Source organism: Ursus arctos, unplaced genomic scaffold (assembly GCF_023065955.2).
Source record: "Ursus arctos isolate Adak ecotype North America unplaced genomic scaffold, UrsArc2.0 scaffold_22, whole genome shotgun sequence".
NCBI lineage: Eukaryota > Metazoa > Chordata > Mammalia > Carnivora > Ursidae > Ursus > Ursus arctos.
In genome coordinates, this window is record NW_026622897.1 from 57,979,332 (window position 1) to 58,007,123 (window position 27,792).

General features: G+C 42.3%; 4 protein-coding genes across 4 annotated transcripts; 2 read left to right on the forward strand and 2 right to left on the reverse strand.

The window, feature by feature from the left end:
* The first annotated feature begins 284 nt into the window (after nt 1-284).
* On the forward strand, nt 285-1,247 carry LOC125282504 (olfactory receptor 51Q1-like). Its single transcript, XM_048217439.1, has one exon. It carries the CDS (start codon nt 297-299, stop codon nt 1,245-1,247), a length of 951 nt encoding a protein of 316 aa, XP_048073396.1. The 5' UTR covers nt 285-296.
* A 5,008-nt stretch (nt 1,248-6,255) lies between these two features.
* On the forward strand, nt 6,256-7,218 carry LOC125282493 (olfactory receptor 51Q1-like). The gene has a single exon (XM_048217402.1). The coding sequence runs from the start codon at nt 6,265-6,267 to the stop codon at nt 7,216-7,218; it is 954 nt and encodes a 317-aa protein (XP_048073359.1). The 5' UTR covers nt 6,256-6,264.
* Nucleotides 7,219-15,229: 8,011 nt separating this feature from the next.
* Nucleotides 15,230-16,180, reverse strand: LOC113248226 (olfactory receptor 51I2-like). Its single transcript, XM_026489583.1, has one exon. It carries the CDS (start codon nt 16,178-16,180, stop codon nt 15,230-15,232), a length of 951 nt encoding a protein of 316 aa, XP_026345368.1.
* Nucleotides 16,181-23,421: 7,241 nt separating this feature from the next.
* On the reverse strand, nt 23,422-24,366 carry LOC113248227 (olfactory receptor 51I1). Its single transcript, XM_026489584.3, has one exon. The coding sequence runs from the start codon at nt 24,364-24,366 to the stop codon at nt 23,422-23,424; it is 945 nt and encodes a 314-aa protein (XP_026345369.3).
* Nucleotides 24,367-27,792: the final 3,426 nt, after the last annotated feature.

The following is a 27,792-nucleotide window of genomic DNA, read 5'->3' on the forward strand; positions in this document are numbered from 1 at the left end:
GGATGTTTCAGTCAGTTGAGAATCTGTCTTATGATTTTGGCTCAGGTCGTGACCTCAGAGTTGTGGAATGGAGCCCCATGCAGGGACTCTGCTCAGATTCTCTCTCTCCCTCTGCCCCTCCCCCTCAAATAAATAAATAAATCTTAAAAGAGAAAAAAAAAAAAAACTTAAAAAAATCAATTCCAGACACCTATTTGGTCATAGATGAAAGAATAGAAAATGATTGTATGGCAGTAGCACACTGATAAAATTTCTTATTGTGCAACACACAGATTTTGGTTTTGCATTCGACAACCATGTCTGAAGTAACTAATACCACTGGAGCCCCCTACTACTTTATCCTCATGGGCATCCCTGGATTCGAAGGCTCTCACGTCTGGATCTCCATCCCCTTCTGCTGCCTCTATACCGTCTCCATCATGGGTAACACCACCATTCTCGCTGTCATCCGCACAGAGCCATCCCTCCACCAGCCCATGTACCTATTTCTCTCCATGCTGGCCCTCACTGACCTGGGTCTCACCCTCACCACCCTGCCCACAGTCATGCAGCTCCTCTGGTTCAACATTCGTAAGATCAGCTTTGAAGCTTGCTTTGCACAGTTCTTCTTCCTGCATGGATTCTCTTTCATGGAATCTTCTGTGTTGCTGGCCATGTCCTTTGATCGCTATGTGGCCATCTGCCGTCCCCTGCATTACGCCACCATCCTCACCAGTAAAGTCATTGGCAGGATCGGGTTAGCCATCGTTTGCCGCTGTGTTCTGGCTGTTCTCCCTTCCCTTTTCCTGCTCAAGCGCCTGCCCTTCTGCCGCTCCCACCTTCTCTCTCACTCCTACTGCCTCCATCCAGATATGATCCGCCTGGTCTGTGCTGACATCCGGGTCAACAGCTGGTATGGATTTGCTCTGGTTTTGCTCATTATTGTGATGGACCCTCTGCTCATTGTGCTCTCCTACGCATTCATCCTGAAAAGTATCTTGGGCACAGCCTCCTGGACTGAGCGTTTCCGGGCCCTCAATAACTGTCTGTCCCACATACTGGCTGTTCTGGTCCTTTATGTCCCCATGGTTGGAGTATCTATGACTCATCGATTTGCCAAGCATGCCTCTCCGCTGGTCCACGTTATCATGGCTAATATCTACCTGTTGGCACCTCCTGTGATGAACCCCATCATTTACAGTGTGAAGACCAAGCAGATCCGCCAGGGAATCTTCCATCTACTGCTCCAAAGGAAAGTGTACAAATGATTGAAATTTAGGATTATAAGAGTCATTTTATTTAATAACATGGAGTCATACTGCCATCAAAAGTGTATGTAACACAGATGGCGGAAAGAATTGGTATTGTCCAAAAAGCTTGTAATGTAAATAAATAGAAACCATAATTCCTTGACTGGAAATTAAAAAAAACCTAAAGTGTTTTACCCTACGTTATTCTTAACTAACCATATGACTTTGAGAAAAAAAATTAAAAATTTAATTTAATATGTGATTCCTGTTCTGCTTCCTTCACAGTGGCATTCCTATTAAGTATGCAATAAGTATAAGATTCTGCTTTATACACTCAAAATGCTCTTACTGTATAAAAAAATTTACTTAAGCTATAACATGGCCATGCTCTTATAAATAAATCCTAAAGCCAATATCAGCTTTTAATTAATCACAGAGGCTCATGTTATCTCAATCTATAAGAATTGACGAGAACTCTGATAAAAGAGGAGGTTAACCCAAAGAATGAAAAACCACTGTGAGAATCATGACTACTTGGAAAAAATGAACACCAAATATCAACGCCAAAGTAGAAGTAGCATTGGTGTTTGAGAAACTGTTGAACTAACTTTCAATGCAGGGTTCCCTTAAGCTCAGTGGTGGAACCAGGGATTCACAGAGATAGAAATTATTGCTCAAAGAACATGGTAGACGCAAGTAAGAGTTCTAAGACAGACACTCTGGAGAGAAGCATAAGAAGAGCTTGAATGTTAAGAGTGAATGTATAGAAACAACTGAGAATTGTTTATAATTAGACTTCTTCCTGGTTGTTTTTTGTTTTGTTTTTTCTTAAGCTGGCTCAAACTGTGCTTTTATTTTCTTGGGTACCTTTGATGTATCATCATGACTTTCTAATCAATGAGCTGAGAAAGTTTAACTTTTTGAAAGTACAGTTTCTTCATCTGTAAAATGTGCATAATTATACCCCCATAAACTGCTTTTAATGAATATTAAATAGAAAACATCTGTAAACCGCCTTAGGTTTGCAGGAATACCTTTGCTAGAGGAACACGAGGGAATATTCTCAGTAGGACTGGAAATAGGATCAGTAGAGGGTAAGGAGCCAGGCCTGTGATAAGCAGGTCTCAATGCAAATAAAGAAACACCACGGTTTGGTGTGAGGATTGCTCTTAATATATGGAATTCCATGGTATTTTCATCGGTTAACCACGGGTGTGTAGCCTATGGAGGGGGTGGATATGCCCACCACCCCTCCCGGTAGATCTAGGATATCTCCTGTGCTACGCCTCCCACCTCTCACCTCTCAGACACTAAGCACGATGACACACATCGTTCTCCGTAACAGAAACAATTCAGGAATAAAGAGAATGAAGCCTCAAAACTGCATGGAGATTAATAATTCTTTTAGGAAGTCTTCATCTTTTAAGAGTCTGTAATGAATTCTTAAATAAATATCCCACCACCTCTTTTGCTGTGTCTCAAAAAACTGTTCTTAGGTCCAGTGGATTTTCATCAATAGGATGCAGTCCCAGTTTTTGCGCCATATCCAAGGGGGCTGCCAGGGAGTCGAATCTGGTCTCAGAGCACAACCCACTTAGGACGTGCGCCACATCCGTTGTCAAAGGACTAGAGACTCCTCTTCTCTCAAGTCGTGAGATCAGAGTCCATAGCTCACTCTTACTTATTTTTAAGACTAAGTTATTAGAAAAGATGTCTTTTTCTTGCTACATAATTTAATTTTCTGTGTGACTCAAAAGAACAGATACACTGAAATAGCAATAATAATCTGCTGCTGAGGACAATCTGCTTTTGTGACCTACACGAGAGCATTTAAAGTACATATTACACGTATCCCATGGCCCTAACTTTCCCTTTTTCCAAGGGCGGATAATCGTAACAGGTTTAAACAAACAGAACAACTCTCAGCATGGAATCCCTCTTTGTCGCTCCTCATTACTCACATCCTGCTGTTGCTGTTATTATCATGATTGTTATTAATGGGGTACGAAAGCAACCACTGATAACTGGATGGTTCAAGTTATGGAATTAAATCATGACAATATCCCCACGGGAAAGAAACACCATATAAATGTAAAAGTTAGGTGTTTTAGGCTTAAAGAGGTAAGTGAAATTCCTATCATCACACGGTTATCAAGTGGCACAATTTTCAGGAATCTCTCTAAGCCCTTTGTTTTTTCCCTCTCTTCTTTCTCTCTAGCAATCAGGGCATCCATTACCTTTAATGTGTACATGTAATGTCCAAATCTAGATGCACAGGTTAAAATTCTCTCTTGTTCCCCAGAATCACCTACCAATTTTCATCTCTATTAGGATGGCTCAGCATCATCTCAAACTCAGTATGTCTAAAACTGTGCTAATTGCCTGACACCCTCTGCACTAGTGACATCCCACCACCACCACCCCGACACACACACACACACACACACATGCACGCACACACACACACACACACTTATTTTCCAGCACCATCCGTATCTCAGTAAGTGCCAACTTCCCACAGCCTCTTAGCACAGAGCCATGCAATAAGCTCACTGCTATTTCCATCACTATATAGCACGAATTATAAACTATAATCTTTGGAAAACAAATGCAGTTGCATAATGTTTATTATGTTCATGATCATGATATGTATGTGATAAAAGTATATACATTGTGCACACATACACACAGCTTAATATTTTTGACCACGTGGTCTCTTTCTGCTTTTTTTTTTTTTTGCATTACAGATAAGGCTAAGTAACATATTTTTAGAATAAAATTTTATTCTCATTCAAAATGATTTCCTTATCATTGCATCCCAGAAATGAATTTTATGATTCAAAGCAGGAGAATGATCTAAAGTGGCAATTATACTCACATGTATCACTTCTATCAGTAACATACAGTGTTTTCCGCACGGTTATGTCCTATCTGTACAGCACGCTGTCATAAAAACCTCTGGCTACTTTGAAAGGTTAAACACGCTGACGACATGATTTCACTTTCCATTACTGGCCTCCTGGGTAAGGTGGTGCTGTGATCCACGTTGTATCGTAAAGCATGTTGCAATATGCTTGTTGGTTGTGTTTTCCCTTTTGTTGTGAACTTTGTTACGGTCTTCCTGTTAACCTATTGTGGTGTTGGTATTGCTAAATATTGACATTATTTTCTCTATTTAAGGTATCAATTCCTTCTATGGCATGCTTTTTATAAATATTTTTAGAAGGTTATTTTAAATGTCATTATTTTTCTGTTATACAGAAAGGTTTAATTTTTTGTGCTCACATTCACTCAACTTTTCCTTTGTGATTTTTCTATTGCTGCTAAGGTTAGAGTCCTCTGCGATGAGCTATGGAAATGCTTACATGGTTTTCTCTATTTATTGTGAGGTGATTTAATTAGAATACTTTTTCCATTTGAAATTTAGTTTTGTATGAATTGTGAAGTGAGTCACCATACAGCAAACTAATAATTGAACAATCTTCCTTCTTATTTCACTTTTGAGGCGGCTTTCACCATTTACTTATTTTATAAATATATTAGAAAAAAATTCTCTTTGTATTTCCAGAGGTTCACTGCAGGGTGAATGCCCCTTGAAAGTGGTGTACAATATTCCTTTGACCTGCAGCTCTCCTGCCCCGTCCAATAACTCTGCCCTAGCCTCAGACTGCTGACACGTGAAAGTTTCTCAGAACTAGTTTTTTTGAGGGATTGTACATTCCCAAGCATAAGCACGTAGTTTCAAATCCACATTCAACAAGCTATAAGGACAGGACTTCAGTGTGGTGGCGTGACTTGGTGCTCTCTGAGGGGAACAGGCGCAGCAAAGACTCTCATGCACACAGCTGACTTCCTGGCCTCCCAGTGGGATGCCAGGTCTCAAGATGCCTCTTCATGTAACCCTGAGGGGACCTGCCATGCCTCCTTCCACCTTCCAGCCAGAGATTTGCAGGAGCCTATAACAGATCGACCCTGTGAGCCAAACAAAGAAAGCAGAAGCTGCAGAGAGCGAAGAAGGTACCACCAGACAGGAGAAACCACAGGTAAGACTCCTCTGTGAATGCTCAGGGAAAGAAGGAGGGGTGGAGGCTACTGGTAGGGGCTGAAAAGAACTAATAAGGTGATCCCCTTTGAGCAGCGCCTGAACCTAGGCACATGGTTGTCCTCACTTGGTCTTTCCTCCCTCTCCTTTCCCGTGCACGCTGCCCTTGGCTTCCAGTTATACTTTGATATAAAGTTATATTTTGATACACATGAAAGCCTTGGTAGCAGATGATATCAAGTAATGAAAATAAGGCAGATGAGAAATAAAGACTGACTGAGGGGAATAATGAAGCGAATAAAAGAGAAAGAGTTGGTGATGATGTGAAGCAGGTGAGAATACTGTTAGAATAGTCAAAGGGAGATTCAAAAGCAGACAGTGGAGAAAAAGGATGAGGAACAGGGGCGCCTGGGTGGCTCAGTTGTTAGGCGTCTGCCTTCGGCTCAGGTCATGATCCCAGGTTCCTGGGATCGAGCCCTGCATCGGGCTCCCTGCTTGGTGGGAAGCCTGCTTCTCTCTCTCTCTGTTCCCCTGCTTGTGTTCCCTCTCTCGGTGTTTCTCTCTGTGTCAAATAAATAAATAAAATCTTTAAAACATTTTAAAAAAAAGAATGAGGACCAGATATTAGCCAAGACATTTGTGTGTAAGATGTCACGTTCAGTCATTGTGAGAATAGTATTGATAACATGATTTAGATGAAAAGCAGATTCCAGGGCACTAAGAACTGATTGCGAGTGAGAAAATAGAATCAGAAAAAATAAAGAGTTGCTCATGAGTTCATATGTGTTGCATTCTATGGAAGGAATCTCTACAGAGACAGGTCAAGGAAGACCAACCATGGTGTTCCTGAAACTTTCTTTAGCTAACACGCAGTAACTCTGAACTTTTGTTTGGAAAGAGCTTAGATCAAACGAGGTAAAGACAAAGATTGTTTCTAATGTTTCTGATTCTCTCTGAGCAAAGACCCTGAGCACGAAGCTATATTCATCAGTCATGTCCACGGTGTATAACAGTACCCAGGCCCCTTTCTACTTCATCCTCACGGGCATCCCTGGATTTGAGGCCTCTCACATCTGGATCTCCATCCCCTTCTGCTGCCTCTATACCGTCTCCATCATGGGTAACACCACCATTCTCGCTGTCATCCGCACAGAGCCATCCCTCCACCAGCCCATGTACCTATTTCTCTCCATGCTGGCCCTCACTGACCTGGGTCTCACCCTCACCACCCTGCCCACAGTCATGCAGCTCCTCTGGTTCAGCATTCGTAAGATCAGCTTTGAAGCTTGCTTTGCACAGGTATTTTTCATTCATACATTCTCCTTTATGGAATCTTCTGTGTTGCTGGCCATGTCCTTTGATCGCTATGTGGCCATCTGCCGTCCCCTGCATTACGCCACCATCCTCACCAGTAAAGTCATTGGCAGGATCGGGTTAGCCATCGTTTGCCGCTGTGTTCTGGCTGTTCTCCCTTCCCTTTTCCTGCTCAAGCGCCTGCCCTTCTGCCGCTCCCACCTTCTCTCTCACTCCTACTGCCTCCACCAGGATATGATCCGCCTGGTCTGTGCTGACATCCGGGTCAACAGCTGGTATGGATTTGCTCTGGTTTTGCTCATTATTGTGATGGACCCTCTGCTCATTGTGCTCTCCTACGCATTCATCCTGAAAAGTATCTTGGGCACAGCCTCCTGGACTGAGCGTTTCCGGGCCCTCAATAACTGTCTGTCCCACATACTGGCTGTTCTGGTCCTTTATGTCCCCATGGTTGGAGTATCTATGACTCATCGATTTGCGAAGCATGCCTCTCCGCTGGTCCACGTTATCATGGCCAATATCTACCTGTTGGCACCTCCTGTGATGAACCCCATCATTTACAGTGTGAAGACCAAGCAGATCCGCCAGGGAATTATCCGCCTCCTTTACCAAAGAAATATGTACATAAGATGAAAGAATGAATTTGCTGAATTACTCAGGACTTAAGAGTCACAGGCTTAAAGGGACAGTATAGTCAGAATGAGAAATGGGGACTATACAATAATACCTAATCATATATGTAAGGAAGTATGACATGGTCTTGGCTTTTTGCAAATTATCATCTGGGAGGCCCTAGCAGCAAATGTTCTATCCAAAAGAGATGCGGATCTGAGTTGATGAAATTCTAGCTACGTTGATTGAGTAATGATTTAAGTTTCATCTTCCTTTCTGGATATACTTTTCTCCCATGGGCTTGGTTAAATAAGTTTGAAGAAATCCCTTACTTGTTGTCCCCACCACCCATTCTCGTGGGCGGCTTCACTCAGATATCCAGGTAAACTGTAGGTCCACTGTCACCCTACTGCATAGATATGCTCCAATTTTCTCCTGCGAAAAAAGTGGCAAATCTTCCAGGGAGGATGGATACAGACCAAGTTTCATGGCTATTCCGGTTTACCTGATCAATATGATTTCAGCAGACCAAATGACCACATGCAATCTAAAGACTGGGGTGGAATGATTAGTTACCCCACAGCTAGATAAGGCTCCCGTCATGCTAGAAGTACTTAGTGTTTAGAATTAAAACTTCAAGTGAGTCTACATATAATATTTGTGGGAATAAGAGTTCATTTTTCTGACCAGAACAGATTGTTTGGTTTTGTTTTTTTTTAAAACCTTAACGTCCTTAATGTGGCTCAAATTCTTAGGGGCAAGTTCCCTTTGGCATCATGAATTCTGTACCAGAAAAGTTTCTGATAGAAGGAATATGGCCTTCCTGATCATTATTTTGTAGGAATGAGATTGGCTCTCAGAAATATCAGTTTGAAAGGCAGCTAAAATTGTTGTCCCAGCTTCTGATTACTGAACCCATAGTACAGGTGGCCAGTATGAACACTGACTTAGATTTGAATCAAAGTAGACACGGCTTCAGTGGGAGTGTAGTGGGGAGAAGGAGGATTAGGAGGCAAAATGCAGACAACAAGTGGGGAAAGAATGTTTTTCTCCACTGATATCCTTTCCTCCATTATTTTCCCCCTTTGTTACCAGAGCCTAGAAATTAGCATGTTTCTCCAGAGAACCATGGATCAGGTGGTGTAGGGAAACAAACTGGAGAATGGGAGGCACGTGCAATCTCAGAACAGGGGAAGTAAGGACCAGGAAACTCAAATATTGAAAAAAGTCAAGGAAATGGGTAGGAATATGGACCAAAGTAGGCACTTGTTGTGATGAGCATTGGGTGTTGTATGTACTCTAGAAACCAATACTGCACTAAATGTTAACTAACTAAAATTAAAAGAAGAAGAAGGAAAATGAGAAGGGTAAGGGTAAGAAGGAGAAGAAGAAGGGGAAGAAGAAGGAGGAGAAGGAAAAGAACTTTTCTTTCAATGCATAATACAGGCTTGAGAATTGCCCAAAACATAATGAAGGGAAAATAAATTTTGGGATTATGCCAGATTATCAAGAGGAGCTCTTGACACCATTAACGATCACTCTTTTTTTCATTAATAATTGTGTGACTTTTTGACCAGCTAATTAAACTCCGAGTTCATTTTTTGGATTTCTAAAACTGGGATAATAATACCCATCTCATAAGGCTGAGAGTTTTCAGTGAAACACAGTATGTAAAAGACACAGGCTTGCAAAGCGAGGTGCTCAGTTTATGTGAATTCTTTTCTTCATCTCCCTTCCAAAAATTACACTGTGGATTATGGAAGGGAACATCTATGAAAACATCTATGGCTTCAGCCCCGGAAAACAGGAATTAGGTGGCTAGGTGGTAATTATCCACTCACACAGATACTCCCACTGCCCCCTAAAGACTTCCGTGGATGAGAGGGTGGGTTTCTGAGGTGGAGGTGACAGAACAAAATTCAACTCAGGACAAGGAGAACTACCAGTGTCATGAGCTGAATTGCGTCCCCTGCAAATTCATATGTAGAAATTCTAACCACCGGTATCTTCACATGTGACTGTATGTAAAGATAGGGTCTTTAAAGAGGTAATTAAGTTAAAATGAGGTCATTAGGATGGGCTCTAATCCAATATGACTGGTGTTCTGTGAAGAAGGGGGGATTAGGACACAGAGAAGCACAACCACAGCAGGAAGACCATATGATGGCACAGGGAGAAGACAGCCATTTACAGGCCAGGGGAGGGAGGCCTCAAAGGAAACCAGATTGGTGAGAAATTGTGCAAGGCCTCCAGAGTTGTGAGAAAATAAGTTGTTTCAGCCACCCCGTCTGTGGTACTTTGTTACAGCAGCCCTACAGACTCTTCCAACCCATGGCCTGTGTCTATAACTGTAAAATTAAAGTCAGCTGTAGAAGAGAGTAGAAATATTTTGGTTATAAAAAACTAGAGATTGGAAACACAAAGACGAATTATTGGGCAAAGTAAGTTGTTCAATGACCAGCAAATGGTCTGGCGGACTGTCTGTGTTATAAAACGCTAAGTAATGGAAAACAAGGCATGCACTGACTCCAAGCCCACAGGCTTGCGTGGGTCATGCCTCCACGGACTACCTTCCCAGCAGCTGTTGAGAATGAAATAATGTCTTAGTGAGAACTCTCTATCAACTGAATGTTATAGCCACCAAACTTCTAGACAACTGCCAATATTAAGTGGAAATGAAATGAAGATTAAATGAAGAAGTCTGCCTTATTCTTTGTTAAACTTTCTGTTTCCTTTCCCTGGACAAAACTGTTCTTTCCTATGTGTACGTGTGCACGTGTATATGTGTGTGGCCTTGATGACTTAAGAAATAGCATATGTTTAGATCTCAAAATAGATTTGCTTTTTGGAAAGATATTTTGGCTAATGTTAAAGGTTTTTGCATAAATTACTCAGTACCTAGAATGTAAATGACTCTACTAGTCTTATGTTAATACGGAAATGTGCTTGTAGCTCATAAAATTCAGAAGGTGGTCCTCTTGACCCTACGTGCCCTCCTTACTACCCATCACCGGGTTAACCCATTCCCCCACCCTCTCCCCTCTAAAACCCTCAGTTTGTTTCCCAGAGTCCATAGTCTTTCATGGTTCTTGACCCTTTTAAAATTATTTTAAATGAGATATGTAAGAGGAAGTAGGATTGAATATCAATTTTTTAGAGATGTTAAGTGGATTGTACTAGTTCAAGTGGAAGAGAGCCCAGGCTACTGCTACAGAAGGGATCTGATTCCATTCGGGAACCTGAGAACCTTTTTGCAAATAATAAGCAAAAAAGCAAAGACAGAATAATTGAAGCAACGAAGATGTCCTTCATCAGGTAAATGGATTAAAAAAAAACTGGTGCATCCAGATGATGGGATACTATTCAGAAATTAAAAAGGAATGAGATGTCAAAATACTTAAGACATAGATGAATCCTAAATGTGTATTGCTAAATGAAAAAAGCCAGTCTTAAAAATCTACACGTTTACTTTCATTTGTATGAAATTCTGAAAAAAAAAAAGGCAATACTAGAAAGAGAATAAACTAATCCGTGATAAACAAGGATTTGGGAGAGTGGAGTGTTGCATTGGTGAAGCACAGAGGACTTTCTAGAGTGGTAAAATCATTCTGTAATACCGGAACGGTGCATACATGACACTATGCATTTGAAACAACCCGCAGCACTTCATAGCAGCACAGAGTGAACTATAATGTATGTTAATTTTAAAAAATCACTTTGGACATCAGGCATTCCCAGGATGGAATGCAGAATACGGCGAAAAAACATAATTCTATTACAAAATACAAAACAACTGCACTTAAGGGGATGGGTGCGTGTGTGGGGTGGTGGGGTGTGGGGAGGAGTTGCTGACCTAAGTAACCTTTCAAAGGGCTAGAATCTGCAAGACTAAAGATAAAACGAAGAACACTAAATGCTGTTCTCTGCTTGGTGAAGCGATTTCTTACGGCCGTACAGTTAGCAGTTTTACCAACACTCTACATGTGTGCTGGAATCGAACCGCTAAGTAAATGGATGACAGATCGTGGGAGCCAGGTTTTCCCTATCCGATTGGGAAGTTACAGAAAAGCAAGGGGAGAAGGCTTGAGTGATCCATGCACCGGAGCTGGAACGTTTAGCTCAAAGCAGTTGCCGATGGTTAAATGCAGAAATGTTCACAGATATTTGTGTAGACCCAGGTTGAGTATACGGACATAGATTTCCTTCCTCTGCCAGCTGAGAGGGCCTAGAAACAATGACAAACTAGCAGCAATGGTCACACCCATTCACATAAACAAATATTTCTGGAAACAATTTTATCTGACAAATAAAATCAGTATAATAAATATGGAAGTTAAAAATTATTAGATTTTCAATGAGAAAATTAACTCAAGACTTTTGTAAATTAAAATTTTATTTGAGGATTATATTCCATACTGGAAAAATATTTTTAAAAAAACGATTTAGGGGCGCCTGGGTAGCGTAGTCGTTAAGTGTCTGCCTTCGGCTCAGGGCGTGATCCTGGCGTTCCGGGATCAAGTCCTACATCGGGCTCCTCCGCTGGGAGCCTGCTTCTTCCTCTCCCACTCCCCTGCTGTGTTCCCTCTCTAGCTGGCTGTCTCTCTGTCACATAAATAAATAAAATCTTTAAAAATAATAATAATAAATAAATAAATAAATAAATAAATAAATAAAATATAAAAAATAAAAAAACGATTTAAACATTTCTTTATAAAAATGCCAAACTGGTCTAATTTGTCTAACAAACCACTCTTACCAGGACTAATAAGTGAATGTATATGCTTGAACAATCCTTCTGCATTGTTTGCAAAGGGTAAAACATTTGACATGTTGTTTATGTCCTAATATGAGCATTTTTATTATGGATTTTTATGATTATTGATTTCTAGCCTGGTATCTATCTGTATTTCTTTGCCTCTCATCTTGGGAGCTAGATTCTAGCCATGGCTTGAGTGTAAATATATATATCTGCATTGTGTATTGAACAGCAGGTAATATGTGAAAAACAGAAGACTCCAGTGACAACTTTTAACCTGTGAATTAGGAAAAAGTAGTGGTATCATGTATATTAAAAATTGGCTAATATTAAGTTACTGCAGATATCACATTCATTATGCTACAGTACTGCACTTTTTTTTCTTAGAAGTTATGTATCAGTATTTGGTTTTGGGGGGCTGATTTTTTTTAGATTTAATTATTTGAGAAAGAGAAAGAGAGAGTGTAGGGGGGCAGAGGAAGAGAAGCAGACTCCATTAAACACGGGGCCCCACAAGGGTCTCGATCTCACAACCCTGAGATCATTGACCTGAGCCAAAATCAAGAGTCAAATGCTTAAACGACTGAGACACCCAGGCACTGAGATGTGCATATCAATTTGTTACTAACACATTGTCATGTGAGAAATGTTACTGAGGAAATCAGCCTTTTTTTTTTTTTTTTAGTGAGCATTTAGATATAAGCAACTAATGAACTGTTGAACACTACATCAAAAACTAATGATGAACTATATGCTGGCTAATTGAACATAATAATAAAAACTAAATCAATTTTAAAAAAGAAAAGAAACTCTAATAGCAAGTCGATGGAGTACTCTTGTATGTGTTGAATCTAAGACGTAATATAGGCTTGTGTTTTGTCTTTTAAAAATCAACCTAAGTGACTTATAATTTACATAAAATTAGATGTACACATTATGAGGGTACAGTTTGAAGATTTAGACAAAGATGGATACCCACCACTCAATCAAAATATAGAAATTTTCCATCCCCCCCAGACTTCCCTTTTAACCACTTCCAGTCAATCCCCTCCCCCGCACCAGCCCCCCGCAGCCACTGATCTACCTTCTGTCGCTATAGATTAGTTTTTGCCTTTTCTAGAATTTCATATAAATGAAATTATCCCATTAGTCTTTTGTGTCTGTCTTCCTTTGCTCACCATGTTTCTGAGGTTCATTCATGTCTTTGTGTGTCTGATAGTTTGTTCCTTTTTATTGCTGAGTGGGATTCCATTGTATGGAGAGCCACAATTTGCTCATCCATTCACCTGTTGGTGGACATTTCGGTTGTTACCATATTGGGGTTGTTATGAAAAAGCATTCCTATATAAGTTTTTTTTGGTAAATACATGCTTTCATTTCTCTTGTGTAAATATCTGGGTGTGCCTGCCATGCAGTTTTCCAAAGCACTCATACTATTTTACATTTCCACCAGCAATAGGTAACATCTTTGCTTGCACTTCACATTGTCAGTCTTTTCAATGTTAGTCAGGCTAAGTTAAGTCCTTGCTCACTGTGGTTTTAATTGCATTGTATTTTATCATATTGTAAAAGGTCTTTATATAATCCGTATACAAGTCTTTTGTGATATATATGTATTGTAAATAATTACCCCGTCTTTAGCTTGCTTTTTTGTTTTCTTAGTAATGTGTTTTGAAGAGCAGACGTTCTAAAATTCTGAGGAACTGTATGCCTGTTAAATCTAATATAAAATTTGGATTTTGTATTTTGCATGTCCTTTTAAAAATTAAAGTTTTTAAAAAATACTTTATTTATTTTGGCAGGGGTGGGGGCGCAGAGAGAGTCTTAAGCAGACTCCATGCTGATCATGGAGTCTGATGCAAGGCTCGGTCTCGTGACGCTGACATCACAACCTGAGCTGAAACCAAGAGTCGAAGGCTTAACCGACTAGGCTACCCAGGAGCCTCTAAAAATTAAACTTTTTATTTGGAGATAATTGTAGGTGCACATGCAGTTGTAAGAAATAACCAGTCACCTTGACTTTATAGAAACTGTCCCTAGTAAGCATGTAATCTAGTCATTAGCGACAAAAAGGTCACCATCACCTGATAAGCTGGATGAAGTTGGGAAGAACTGTATATGGTGAGGAAAACATCTCCATTGTAATTGGAGGCCCTGAAGTCAGAGAGGCTGAAAACCTGAGACCAGTTACTGATGAAGCAGTCTACACAAAGCCCTGTGTTCCTTAGGAGGTGTGAGAATGGTCTTTCCCATTAAAGGTTTCCAGGAAACCCTAGAAAAGCACAGGCAGATACAACCAACCCCATGCTGACACGACTGAAGGAGGGGTAAGGTCAAGGAACATATAAAAATATACCCATCACATGACATGCTGAGGTTACTGAAGGCTAAGAGGAGGGGAGGAAAGAAAAACTGTAATATCCAGGCACAGTGACACCAGACCTACTTGGCCCTACCAATAGGGGCTGAGAGTCTATCAGAACAAAATTTGGGGCTTTTGCTAGAATTCTTAGGATCTGACACCTGGGCATTCTGAGATTGTCCATGTTGTATTTTAGGCCTAAACTGAGGCAATTTAATCAGCTGCCTCAACCTCAGAATCTCCTAGTACATAAGTTATTAGGGTGGAGACCATTGGATATGGACTGTATAGAATCTGGTTCCTTACATAACAGGAAGGAGGCTCCTTTATAAGTAGGTTCCCATGCAAGTTATTGTTTAAACAAGGACATTCTGGGGAGGGAAAGAGAGTACTCTATGAATGATGATGCTGAGGAAAGTTAAGTGTAAACCACGATTATCTTGGGAAAACCAGAAAGTATGCTCACCTTACTCGAAGGCACGTTTCTAGGATGATCTCTCTTTCTTAGGGGATATTAATCCCTGCCTAACCTATCAAAACAGGAGATTTGTTTTATTTCAATTAGAACATCATTAAGAGTCCAGCCTTTACTGTTAACTTACTATTTATCGGGCTTTTTTGCTTAGGACTTGAGGGGAAATGAAAAAGTGAAATTCACTATCTCTGCATTCAAGCTGGTCACATGTGGTTATGGGAGACATGCACGTATGTACGTACGGAGACACGCATATGTTGACAAGATGTGAAATGAGAAGGGCTAGGGATGACTCGTGATCCAGAGTCAAGCCTGTGACAATGCTTTGAATTCCTCATTCCTATTCCTCCACAGAATGTCTGGTATACAGCTTTGCTCCCAGCAGAAACACCATCAGAGTTTATGGAGTGACTTGAAGTCTCTGTCCCACTGGCCGGGTTCAGAGCCACTTCCTCTTGCAGGAGAACAAGGTGAAAATTCCCTGTCGGACTGGCTTGGTCTTGACACTGTAGATGATGGGGTTGAGCACGGGAGGCACGAAGAGGTAGATGCTAGACGTGAGAGTGTGGACCAGGGGTGAGGCATGCTTGGCAGCACGATGCATCACAGACACGCCAATCATCGGCACATAGTACAAAAGCACCGCACAGATATGTGACACACACGTGTTGAGGGCCTTCCGCCGTCCCTCCCCAGAAGCAATGCCCAACACCGTGTAAAGAATCAGCACATAGGACACCACGATGAGCAGTGAGTCCAGCCCAAAAGTGGCCAGGACAATGGACAAACCCAGGATACTATTGAGCTTAGTATCAGCACAAGGCAGCTGGATCAAGTCTGAGTGGAGACAGTAGGAATGGGACAGGACATTAACGTGGCAATAGGGCAGTTGCCTCAAAAGGATTGGAAGTGGGGCCATGAATGTCACACTCTTCAATGTGATTCCCAGACCCATGCAGATGATACGGGACAGGGTCAGGATGGCTGTATATCGCAGTGGATTGTAGATGGCTACAAAGCGGTCGTAACTCATGGCCAACAGGACCCCTGACTCCATGCAAGAGAAGGTGTGGATGAAGAACATCTGGGCCAGGCAACCATCAAAGTCAATCTGGCGGGCATCAAACCAAAGAATACCCATGACAGTGGGCAGTGTAGACACAGAAACACCCACCTCAGTCACAGCCAGCAAGGAGAGGAACAGGTACATGGGCTCGTGGAGGGCAGCGTCCACATGCACTGCTGCCATGATTAGGCTGTTACCCACAATGGCCACAATATACATGGTGAAGAAGGGAATGGAAAGCCAGCCATGTTGGGCTTCCAATCCCGGGATGCCAGTTAGGAAGACAGATAGGACATCAAGACTTTCATTACTTTCAGCTCCCATGTCACCAAGAGCAGAAATGTCTTCACCTGACACTTGGAAGAAAAAATGAAATTAGCTTCCTCCTGAAGGTCTTCTGTCTTAGCAACCCACCTCAAAGGCTGAAGGAAGGAGATGGAAGGAAGTGGGGGAAGTTGGAGCCATCTACATCATTTTGGGTAAAAATAGAACAGATGCTTTCTTCTCACCTCCTCTTCCTCCCTCTAGAATCTTAAAATTTTACATGTAAAGGAGATATTTGGAACTGTCCAATCTTATGAGAAACAGCATAGCTTAAAAATTGAGAGCAGAAACACTAGAATAAATCAGACTTGTCAAAATCCATACTCCGCCGATTACTAGATGTGTGATGTGGGCAACTTATTTATACTCTGATCCAAAGGGGGTTTTGTTTGTTTGTTTTTGTTTTTTCCTTGTAATACGGAGATAATAGTACCACTTTTATTTGTGTATAAGAAATGGAAGCCACCTAAGGGAGAAGAATGGGGAAATGCTGGTGAAGTTGGTCTTCTTTATTTTCACATGCAGTGAAAAGGACAGAATGGCAGACACACATTTTTTTTTTTCCTGCCTTCTATGCAGACTTGGGGGCAGGTGGAAGAGACCAGGAGACCTTCTAAGGTGGCTCCTTTCAGAAGTCTATTGATTCAGTTGCCAATCAGACAGTCTTTCTAGGGTCCAATCTTGCACCTATTGATAGGATACCCCCCACAGCATCCTTATCAAACTGTCACCCACACTCAGCTTGAATACTCCCAGTGATGGGGAGCTCACTGCGCCTAACGCTGCTATCTGGTTAGATGCACTGACTTCTAAAGTGCTTCCTTACATGGGGCTTAAATGTGCTTCCTCCACATTGTATATAATAGCTGCAGACACAGAGACACAATAATCTTTTTCAAGTTTCACCTGAATATTATTCTTCATGGTATCTGTTAATTGTTTGCAAAATACATCCTAACTTGCAAACATGTATTTACTTGTGTAATTGTTTGTGTAATGCCTATATCCCCTATTCCACCAAAGTAAAGACAGTATTGCCTTTTTTTCATTTTTTATCATTAGACACCCAGTGCTAGCACAGGGTCAGACACATAACAGAAGTTTAGTAAACACTTTAACTGGATAAATAAATAATTGAATGGATACACTGTACCTGGAAATAAATTGTACCTGTCCAATCATAATAATCTGTAATCTTCCCTTCTTCAGATGACCTATGCTAAGTGCCTTTAGCTGCATAAAGTACCTGATTTTTCATTTCCTTACCACAAGTCCTCCTGTCAGAGTGTCTCGAGAATAATTCTAATATGGAACGACAGTATAATATGTAGCTTATAAAAAATTCATGGGTTTTAGTCTTTGTTAACAGAAGTACTTTATTCAGAAGATAATATGTCCTAACATATACATTTACAGTTCCATACTTTTCCCCCTGCTTACAGTTTCTTATCTTCTTTGATAATTTTCTTAATTCGTACTATCATTCATACTCAAAATTTTCAGTTTATCTGCACCGTTTCCTAATACTATTTAAACAGAAATAATAACTTTCTTACCTCTGACTTTAAAATATTGTGTACAGATTTTTCCCATTTTGCTAGAATCACACTCATGCCTCTGTCCTTCCTGTCCTACTTTGAGCTCTTTTAGGGTCGGACTTTGCTTGTCCATTCTTACTTTCCTAGCACGTCATATAATTCTAACACATAGACATGCTTAAGAAATCATGAATTAATAAAAGCCTGAACACACTGCTCAGGACCATAACTGAAGTGCTTTCAGCTCTGGGTCCCACACTCTAGATCGGAAGTAAACCAGCTGGGTCACACTCAAAGGCAAGGGGATCAAGTCATTCAAAGAACATGGAAGGAACCCGTTGTGTCTTGAGAAAAGGAGACAGAGAAGAGGTAGAAAGTGTGGGAGTGGGTATAAGAGGAGCTACGTGAGGTGGGGCTCACACGGAGACAGTCTTGAGCCCACGTTAGGAAGATTTTTCTAAGAGTCAAAGCTGCACCATAGGGTGATAATCTTCTGGTCGGTGGAGATATTCAAGCAAAGACTGGATAATCCTTGATGGGAATACTGAAGGGTCAATTCCAGCACCTGCTGAATTGGGATTAAAGGCCCTTTCAACTCTTTCTGCCCTCTGGCCTGATGTCCAGCCTGCCAAGATCTCTCTCATTCCATGACACTGAGAATATCACAGCTGTGGATCTGCGTGGGGCCCAAGAGAGGCCAGCTCTCAACCCCTGCCATGTGATCATGTGTCTTTCTCTAAACCACTTTCCAGCACCCTTTCTCAAAGTGTGTGGGAGGACATAGGAGCATTTGAATAAATATTATTCTATTTGTAGGAAACCTCCATGAAAATAAGATCTGGGGATATATTTTTTTTAAACCTCCCCATCACAGGCCAAACAAATTGCTGTGAATACACAGCCCATACATAGCTTGACAGAGACTCACTCAAAGATTCAGAGCCATGAGAGAGACCAGGAGACCCTCAGAGGCACAGATGGAATTGTAGACCGAAACGTATTCTTGCACGCATAGCTTGGAGACGCAGACTCAGACTCACCTGAGAGAGTTCTGTGAAATGGCAGTGAGATTGAAAGAGCATAGGTCAGAGCTCACGAGGGCATGAAAACAAGCCTTAGGCAGGCACAAGCCAAGAGACGAGGCGGACTCCGTATGTCTCTGAGTGAGAGTCTCCAGAGACCAAGTCCCTGGGGCCCTGGTGTGCCTGCGGGTGATGCTGAGCTGGTGACGGGAAAAGGAGGGGGATTAGGTCTCACCTTGGGAACAGAAAGAAAAGAAAAACACATCTCCTAAATATACTTCCCTCTCTCCACACAGAAAATAAGAATCCTAACTCCTTCCCTGTGATGAAGAGGATGAAGTCAAACTCCCCCAAGCTCCACGGCAACATCCCCTGGACCCCCATTATCCAGTCTTGAAACTGGAACTCTCAGCCCAGAACCAGGAGTCTACATCCTCAAATTCTGGGCTTAAAACCTATATCTCAGACAGAACCTAAAACTTAGACCCCAGTGGGCAAACGCCAGGACTGAGAGCTCAAGGGAGCTTGGAGCCCAGGATCTAACCAATAAGGGATATGACTATAGCTTCCTTCGCCCACTCGTCATAGCTGCTCCCTACTCACTTCTCACTCCCATCCCTTGCACTCAACCCCTCACCAAGCTCTGGGGTCTCCTCCAGGAGAGACATCCCAGGTGAAAGACTGTGGGGTTCAAAGTCACAGAGATGTAGGTTTGAGTCCTAGTTTTACCATCTACCACCTGCATGAGGTCAAGAGATTAGCATTTCTTCAACTCGGGATCTAATTCATAAGAAGGCTAATACCTATCTATAGGGGTAGATGTTCAAATGAAAAGAAGAAAGTGACAGTTTTTAACGTGATTGTACCTCACATGATAATTATCCTTATCATAAGTACTGCTGGAGTCCCCAATTTCAGATTCCCCTAACACATTCTTTTCCAAATATCTAGACTTCCCACTAAGTATTCCAGTTGACCTCACCTTGTTTCAGTTTCAAATAGGGTAAAGATATATTTAAAGAAGGCATAGCAGGAGAGCTCTCTCCCCTTTGCTAATCAAGGGGTGGGATACATGGGGAAAGCCAACAGATGATGGATATAGAGACAATGTCCCCCTCCTCATGAGGAACTTTGAAGTACCTCAGAGAGGCAGTTTAAGAGCACTTTCTGCTTTCCACTACTGTAGAATTGGTTGAGTCAGATGAATAAGTTGGGAACCCCGAAATGGAATTCAAGAGAATGCAGATGACAACCCTGTGAATAAGGTCAGAGATTCACTGGGGTGGGGGGAGACTTAAAAAATGCAGATTGGGCATAAGCCCCATGAGGAGGGGTGAGACTTTGAGAAGTCATAGGGCCAAGTGACTCGAGCCATGTCATTAGAGACAACATGATGGGGAACAGGCATCAGGTCAGATCTGATTGATTAATTCATTTATTTAATTAGTCGTTTGGTTGTTCATTGAATTAACAGGTACTGGGCATAGCACACACTGTGCTAGGTGCAGGATTTTAGGTGTGACTGCCATTATCTCTTTTTTTTGACTTTTAAGATTTAGGTTCTGTTTCCGTTAATTGACAGGAAAAGTCAACAGAAATCCTAAGTACTGGTTTGGAGTGAAAATACTGAACATAACATCTGTACAAATCCCCACAAAAGGGACTTTTATAAGTGTTAAAGGTTATCTCTGGGGATATTACGAAACACTTTCCCCCATAAAGCTTGAATAGAGAAATAAATGCACCCTGTGGAGTACAAGTAGGATTTTCCATAATAGAGCAAAGCAAAGATGGGCCCAATGCCAGTGCACGTTTGGTGTAGAAGACTATAACCAGATTAGGAATAGCCCTTCTAAAAAAAGAAATATAATCTTTAGAAAGAAGTTCATAGCCTTTGTAGAAAAGAGAGAGAAGCCTCGGAGAGGTGTTGGTCAAGAGACTGGTATGCATTGAAATCCCATTGACTACTGGCAAGGTCCCACATCCCACCGTGACAGACAACTGATTTTTTTCTCCCCTCTAATTGCCTAGAGGGCAGCCTTAAAATTAAAGCTTGCCTGAATTTTGGATTCCAGGTAGGCGGTGATGGCATGGGGTGAGAATTGGGGGGTAAAGAAGGGAATCACATGACTGGACAGGGGCCTCAGAGTGACTGTGGAAGGGCTGGGGATTGTCCATCAAATCCTTCTGTGAAGCTCCTGCCCTGTTCCCCCCGCACCACCTTGTGGAGGTAAGAGGCTGTGAGTCTGCATTTCCCTTCACCTCCCAGCGCCATATGCCTCTGTCCTGCACTCAGTCTCCCCCAGCTTTAAAAACCACCCACAGGGCACCTGTGTGGCTCAGTCGCTTAAGCATCTGACTCTTGATTTTGGCTCAGGTCCTGACCTCAGGGTCATGAGACGGAGCCCCAGGTGGGACTCAGTGCTCAGCGCAGAGTTGGCTTATCCCTCTCCCTCCCCCTCTGCCCCTCCTCCTCTCTCTCTCTCTCTTTCTAAAATAAATAAATAAAATTTTGTCTGTGCACACACTATCCTCGGAGTAAGCTTCTGGGGAAGGGTGTCAGGAGAAAGGGAGGTGAGTCTGGCACTCCTTGAAAGCCAGGAGCCCTACAACTGGATCTCAGCCAAGCAGAACAATTGGAGCAGACCCTTGCTGGGGATTATTTAGGGACTTTTAATTTCGAGATACCATGAGTAAATACGCATATGCCCAAGTGCCCTCAGACACTGTGTGCCCACCCACAGTGTGATAACTTCTCTGCTGCCTCTGATCGTGCGTTAATTCAAGGGGTGCCTGTGGGGAGAGTTTTCACAAGACAGAGCAGACTCACGTGAGCAAAGGCTGGAAATCGTTACAGTCCTCAAAACCCAGGGGACAGTGGTTCTTGCTTAAACGGGCGGAACGTTTGGGTTCTTTCTTCACTGAGTGCTTTTGTGGCGTCACGATATACCAGATCTTCAACTAAGTTTACTGTTCTACAAGGACAGGTGAACGTCAGAACTCCAGTCTCCCAGATCGCCACCAGCACCAGTAGCTGATTTTATCCTTCATGGAATCACCTATGCCAAATTTCATGGAATAAGCTTCTCGAGGCTGTTTTGTTCTTCACCATGAAAACCTCACTGATATTCAGATTTACTCATGGCACAAGCTTGACTCTACTGAAAAGCATCTTTATCGGTGGGGTGTTAGGTGTGCAGAAAGCGTTAACATAGCAGGCCCGAGACAGCTTACGCTTAGAGCGGTCATCTTGCAAAGTGGCCCTCAGTTGGCATCTGGGAACCTAGATCTCTAGGGGGTTCCCACCACCCAAACTGTTAAGAGTGACTCACTAGGCTCAAACTGTTTATGCAGACGATGTGATTTATGCTGAGCCACTGCTTTACTCCTGGAGGCCTGCAATTTTGGTATTGCCAATAGAAATTGCCTACCTGACTAGCCCCTGATAAAAACCTTGCTAAGTCTTTAAAGAAAAAAATAATGAATAAATAAATAAAATCTTAAAAAAGAGAGAGAACCACCCACAATCTTCTCAAGATCATGCTTCCTAAGTTTCTCAATATGAAAACTCCCCTTTGTCTAAACAAAGCTATTTACAATTCTTCTGAATATTCTAGGCCAATATTCTGAGTTAAAGCTTCTCAAGCTTTGAGAATTATATCAGAATTACTTGGAGGACTTATTAAAACACAGATTGTTAGACCTCACCTCCCAGAGTTTCTGGTTTAGGAGATCTGAGGGAGGGCCTGAGAATCTGCACACTTAACAAATTCCCAAACTTTGCTGGTGATGCTGGTCTGGGAATCACACTTTGAGAATCACTTTTCCAGACTCCTGTAACTCATGAGTCTTGTTGTTTTTGTTACACATCACATGGGCCTTACCTTAGTGGTGTTTGAAGAGTAGCACTGGGATTCTCAAGCTTTAATCACCCACAGGTCTTACTAAATACAATTTGAATTCAGGAGGTCTTGTGTGAGGTCTAAGGTTCTGTTTCTCTAACAGGCCACCAGATATACCAGTGCTGCTGTTCATTGGGCCACACTTGCAACAGTAAGGCTCTAGCCTTCCTTTGCCTAAAGATTTCTTCTCAGGCAGTTATTTATGCTAAGATCATCATCTTCTCTTCTTCCTACCACTCCGTACCAAGTACCCTAACCCCTCTCATCCTTCACAAACTACTTTATACACACACATACACACACACACACACACACAGTCTTATCCTGATCTCCGAAAACCAAATAGGTCTTTTCCGCACGAAGCACCAAGCCTTCACAGAATTTTGTGTCTAATGTTTATCATTTCCCTCACTCTTGAGTGGTGGCAGGATTATGTGTGCTCAGCCTGTTTGCTCGGTAAAATTTTCATTGTTTCCATATATGTCACACATTTTTCGGGGCATCTGTTACTCATTTTTATGTTTTTTCCTTGATAGGTCTATTTCTTACTTAACAATATGCTTTGTTCACCATTAGAACGTTCTTAGTGACTAGCACAAGTTCTTTCAGATGGTAAAAGTTCAATATATGTTTATGACATTTCATTGAGTTACATGTTCTCTTATTAGTTCCATATTCACAGCTCAAGATTTTTGTTCCCCGCCCCGTGCTTTAGCATTCCTAAAGCTGGCAAGCCAGCCCCAGTCTCTTCTCCGTAGGACTTCTCTCAGTGGCCTTCCTCAGCTCTGGGATTTATGAAGGATTTTGAAGATCCCTCTGCGTATCTCCTTTGTCTTCACACTGTAGATGATGGGGTTGAGCATGGGGGGTACAAACAGGTAGACATTGGACATCATGACATGAACAACAGGTGGGGCACTTTTCCAGAAGCGATGGATCATAGAGACAGCAATAATGGGCACATAAAAAGCCAGCACTGCGCAGATGTGTGACATGCAGGTGTTGAGTGCCTTGAGCCGCTGCTCCTGCGATGCGATGGCCAGCACGGCTCTCAGGATCAATGCATAGGAAAGCAGGATGAACACCGAGTCAACGCCATAGGTGAAAATGACGACAAAGAGCCCGTAGATGTTGTTAACATGGATGTCTCCACATGCCACTTTCATGAGATCTGGATGGAGGCAGTATGAATGATGCAAAATCCTGCCTTTGCAGAAGGGCAGTCGTTTTACCAGAAAGGGGAAAGGGAAGAGAGTGATGAAACTCTTGGCAAGGATGCCCAGGCCCATAGCCAAGATGCGGCTGTTGGTGAGCACAGCGGCATAGCGTAGTGGGTCACAAATAGCCACAAAACGATCAAAGCTCATGGCCAGCAGTATGCCTGATTCCATGAAAGAGAACGTATGGATGAAGAACATCTGAACCAAGCAGGCATCAAAGCCAACATGGCGGTAGTTGAAGCAGAAAGTAGCAAGCACAGTGGGAAGTGTAGAGAAGGACACTCCCAGATCGTTGAGAGAGAGCATAGAGAGGAAGTAGTACATGGGCTGGTGCAGAGCAGGCTCCCGAACCACCAGAGCGAGGATGCTGAGGTTGCCTGTGATGGAAATCAGGTAGAGGATGCAGAAAACCAGGGCAACCCAGGCATGGCCTGCCTGCATCCCCGGAATGCCTGTCAGCTGGAGTGTGGCTGGCTGGAAGGGGGTATCATTGAGGCTCAACATGGCAGGCAGGTGGGAGAATACAGATGGGGGGGGTGAGCCCCAGAGGGTGTGTTTGGGGAGTTCTTCACTTTCTTTCAGACATCCTGTCTCCAACACAAAAGGTTAGAGATTGAGTGTTTGTCTATGTTCCTGCTTCTCTCATTAAACTATGAGCTCTCTGAGGATAGTAACTGGGTTCTACTCATTCCGGTATCACCGGTGCCCAGTACCCTGTCTGGTCCATGGTGGAAACTCCATGAAGGGTGATGATCAGGTGAGTGCCCATGATGTGGCAAGGCAACAAGGCCAGAGACAACATGAATGAGGCCCCCTAATCTTCCCCCTAAAGTGCATCATCCCCTTGCTTCCCCTATCTCACCCCAGAAGCCATCTCCTAGAAAATTGGGACAGACAGAAATTAAGATAAACAGGGAAAAGGAAACACCACCCATGCCATTGGGAACCCTCTGGTTGATGGTGCAGGTGAAAATTCTACCCTGTGAACTTAGAGCTTCAATAACCTTTACCGAGATTTCTCCTCAGACTCCCCGTCCCATGGCTGCCCCTGGATGTGTCATCACCAACAGTTCCACCTCTGAAATCTTACATTCCTTTATTTTTTAGTTTATTACAACAGCCTCCGACCTTCCACCTCTCCTACCTTCTCATGCCCACATACTGCTCTCAGCATCTCAAGAACTCTCCCATATTATCCTGGCCTGTCTATGAGCTCCCCCTCAATTTTTCTCCGACCCACTCTCCCACTGGGACTGGTACCCTCATCTTTTCTTTGTTTCTCTTTCACATTCATACAGGAAACCCAACCTTTGATAGTTTCTATAGCCAAACTTCTGGGTGTAGAGCTGGATAAAACCAAAGCAGCAAGTGTTTTACTGGAACAGAGACACGCCGACAGTCATTTTACCACTAGCTAAGTTTTAAACTCACATCTTTATCTGTTCTTACCCACTGGTTTCTGAGAAAGAGATGTCACCCCTCGTCACCCCCCCACCTCCAGAATTCCATTTCTTGCTATCTCTTGCAGAAACCTCTTCCATTAGTCCCTTGTACTGCATGTCCAGCCTCTCCTTTTCTGTCTCTTTCCCTTCAGGCAATAAGCATGTACAGGACCAGAAAGACCATCATCAAGACACAACCTTCCCTCTCTTGCTGCCTCTCTATTACCTTCCTTAATTCTTAGTCAAACTTCTTGAAACACTGTCTCTCTAGATACCATGGAAAGGGGGCTTGTTTATATGTCTGCTTTTCCAGTTCCTTTCTGAGATCCTGAAAGTCAGGGTTTCAAACTTATTGACCTTACCTTCTATCGCTGTTCAATTTATGGTATTGTGGTTTTCACACTTCCGCCTCCCAACCAAAACGACTTTCTCTACCCTCACCTCTATGCTCACCAGTGACCTCTTTGCCGCTAAACTGGATGGAGACATTGTCTGTCTTCATCCATGTAAGCTCTCCATCAGAGTTAATATTGTTGGCAACTCGGTTTCCCCCGACGTGGCATCTCTTTCTGTGGCTTTGTTACTGACTCCTCTTCCTTTGTCTTTCTCCTTAAGCAGTGTCAGTCTAACACCAGGAAAAGTAAACACAATCAGAATGGTGCAGATTGAGAAAACCATACCATAAAGGATTTCCTCTCAGCCTTGGGGCGCCTGGGTGGCGGCCAGTAAACTATCCGACTCTTGGTTTCAGCTCAGGTCACGATCCCAGGGTTGTGAGATCGAGCCCAGCATAGGGCTCCATTCTGACCATGGAGTCTGCTTTGAATTCTTTCTTCCCCTCCCTCTGCCCCTCCGGTTCACGCTCTCTCTCTCTCTCTCAAATAAATAAATAAATCTTTAAAAATAAAAAAGACTTCTTCTCAACCTTAATTCAAAATATCTCTGTAACTATTTTCATAGTACTTGATATCTCAAAGTTAAAGCTCCATTCTGTAGAGAATAGAGTGGTGGTTGCCAGAGGCGGGGGGGGGGGGGGTGAGGGAAATGAGGAGATGTTAGTCAGTGGGTACAGGCTTCCAGCTCTAAGATGAATAAATTCTGTAATTCTAAAAACAGAAGGGTGATTATAAATCACAATGCTATAATATATACTGGAAAGTCATCAACAAAGTAGATCGTAAATGTTATCACCTCACACACACACAAAATGGAAATTATGTGAGGGAATGGAGGTGTTAACTAATCTTACTGTGGTGCTATTTTGTAATATATGTGCATCAAATCATCACATTGTATACCCTAAACTGACATATACTATAGGTCAATAATATCACAATAAAACTAGGAAAATCTATATTTAAAATTTAAATATAAAATAAAGTTCCTCTTTGGAATTTAAGCATAATGACTCCCCTATGTCATTATAACGACTCTTTATTCCTTTGACTTTCTAGAAATGCCATCTTTTTCCCAATCCTCTTAGTAAACACAGTGAAATTAGATGATGCCCAGAGACTGGAGAACACCCGGATGTTAGTAAAATCCTGGAAGTATGTGGGCCGCGAGAAGGAATTGTCTGTTCTGTTGTTTTCTCTCATCCAAACGAGACTCCAAATGAACCCTTGAACAGGTGGGATTTCTTCCCCCTTCCCCTCCCCCCCCCAAATGTCTTTCTCCCAACCCAGGTTTAAAGACAATGTCTCCAAGGAGTCTTCTCAAATCCAGCCTATCCAGATTTGTTTTTTCATCATCTTCCCTCAAAGATTATTTCCACATACTGAAGAAACAGAAAGACTCTTAATTAAGAGAACCAACAGATACTAAGGTCTCTCTCACAAGATGAATATAACCCACTGTCCTTAAATCCTGGTATGCAACTTTAGGTAAACCAGAAGGGCATATTTTATCCACACTCCGCAGTTTCATCCTCAGTCTAGAGAGCAACTCTGAAAACTTGTACCCCAATGAAAACATGCTGTGCCACCACCTAACAAACATTTCTCATTGTTTGGACCATAAGGGTATCAGTGAAGGATTCCTCCATGCGGCTAACCCAGGAAGAACAGTCAAGAAGATGGAGACGGATACAACAACGTGGCTCTTCCGCACAGGATGTGGATGAACAGGAACATATACATGGTCACACAAAGGTACCATTAAATGCACATGTTTATACTCCTGCATACACTTATGCACTCAGATATCCATAGGGACTATCACACATCCCGCAGACAGAAACTATCATGCACTCCTTTGGTCACACTCAACATTATCACAACCACAGAATTTAGGAAGACTCGTAGCTATAATATATTATACAATATATTTCAAGTATCTTCTCATATTTATACTCTCCAGAACCACAGAATCTTCTCATATTTATACTCTCCACAACCACAGAATTTAGGAAGACTCGTAGCTATAATATATTATACAATATATTTCAAGTATCTTCTCATATTTATACTCTCCAGAACACAGACTTACA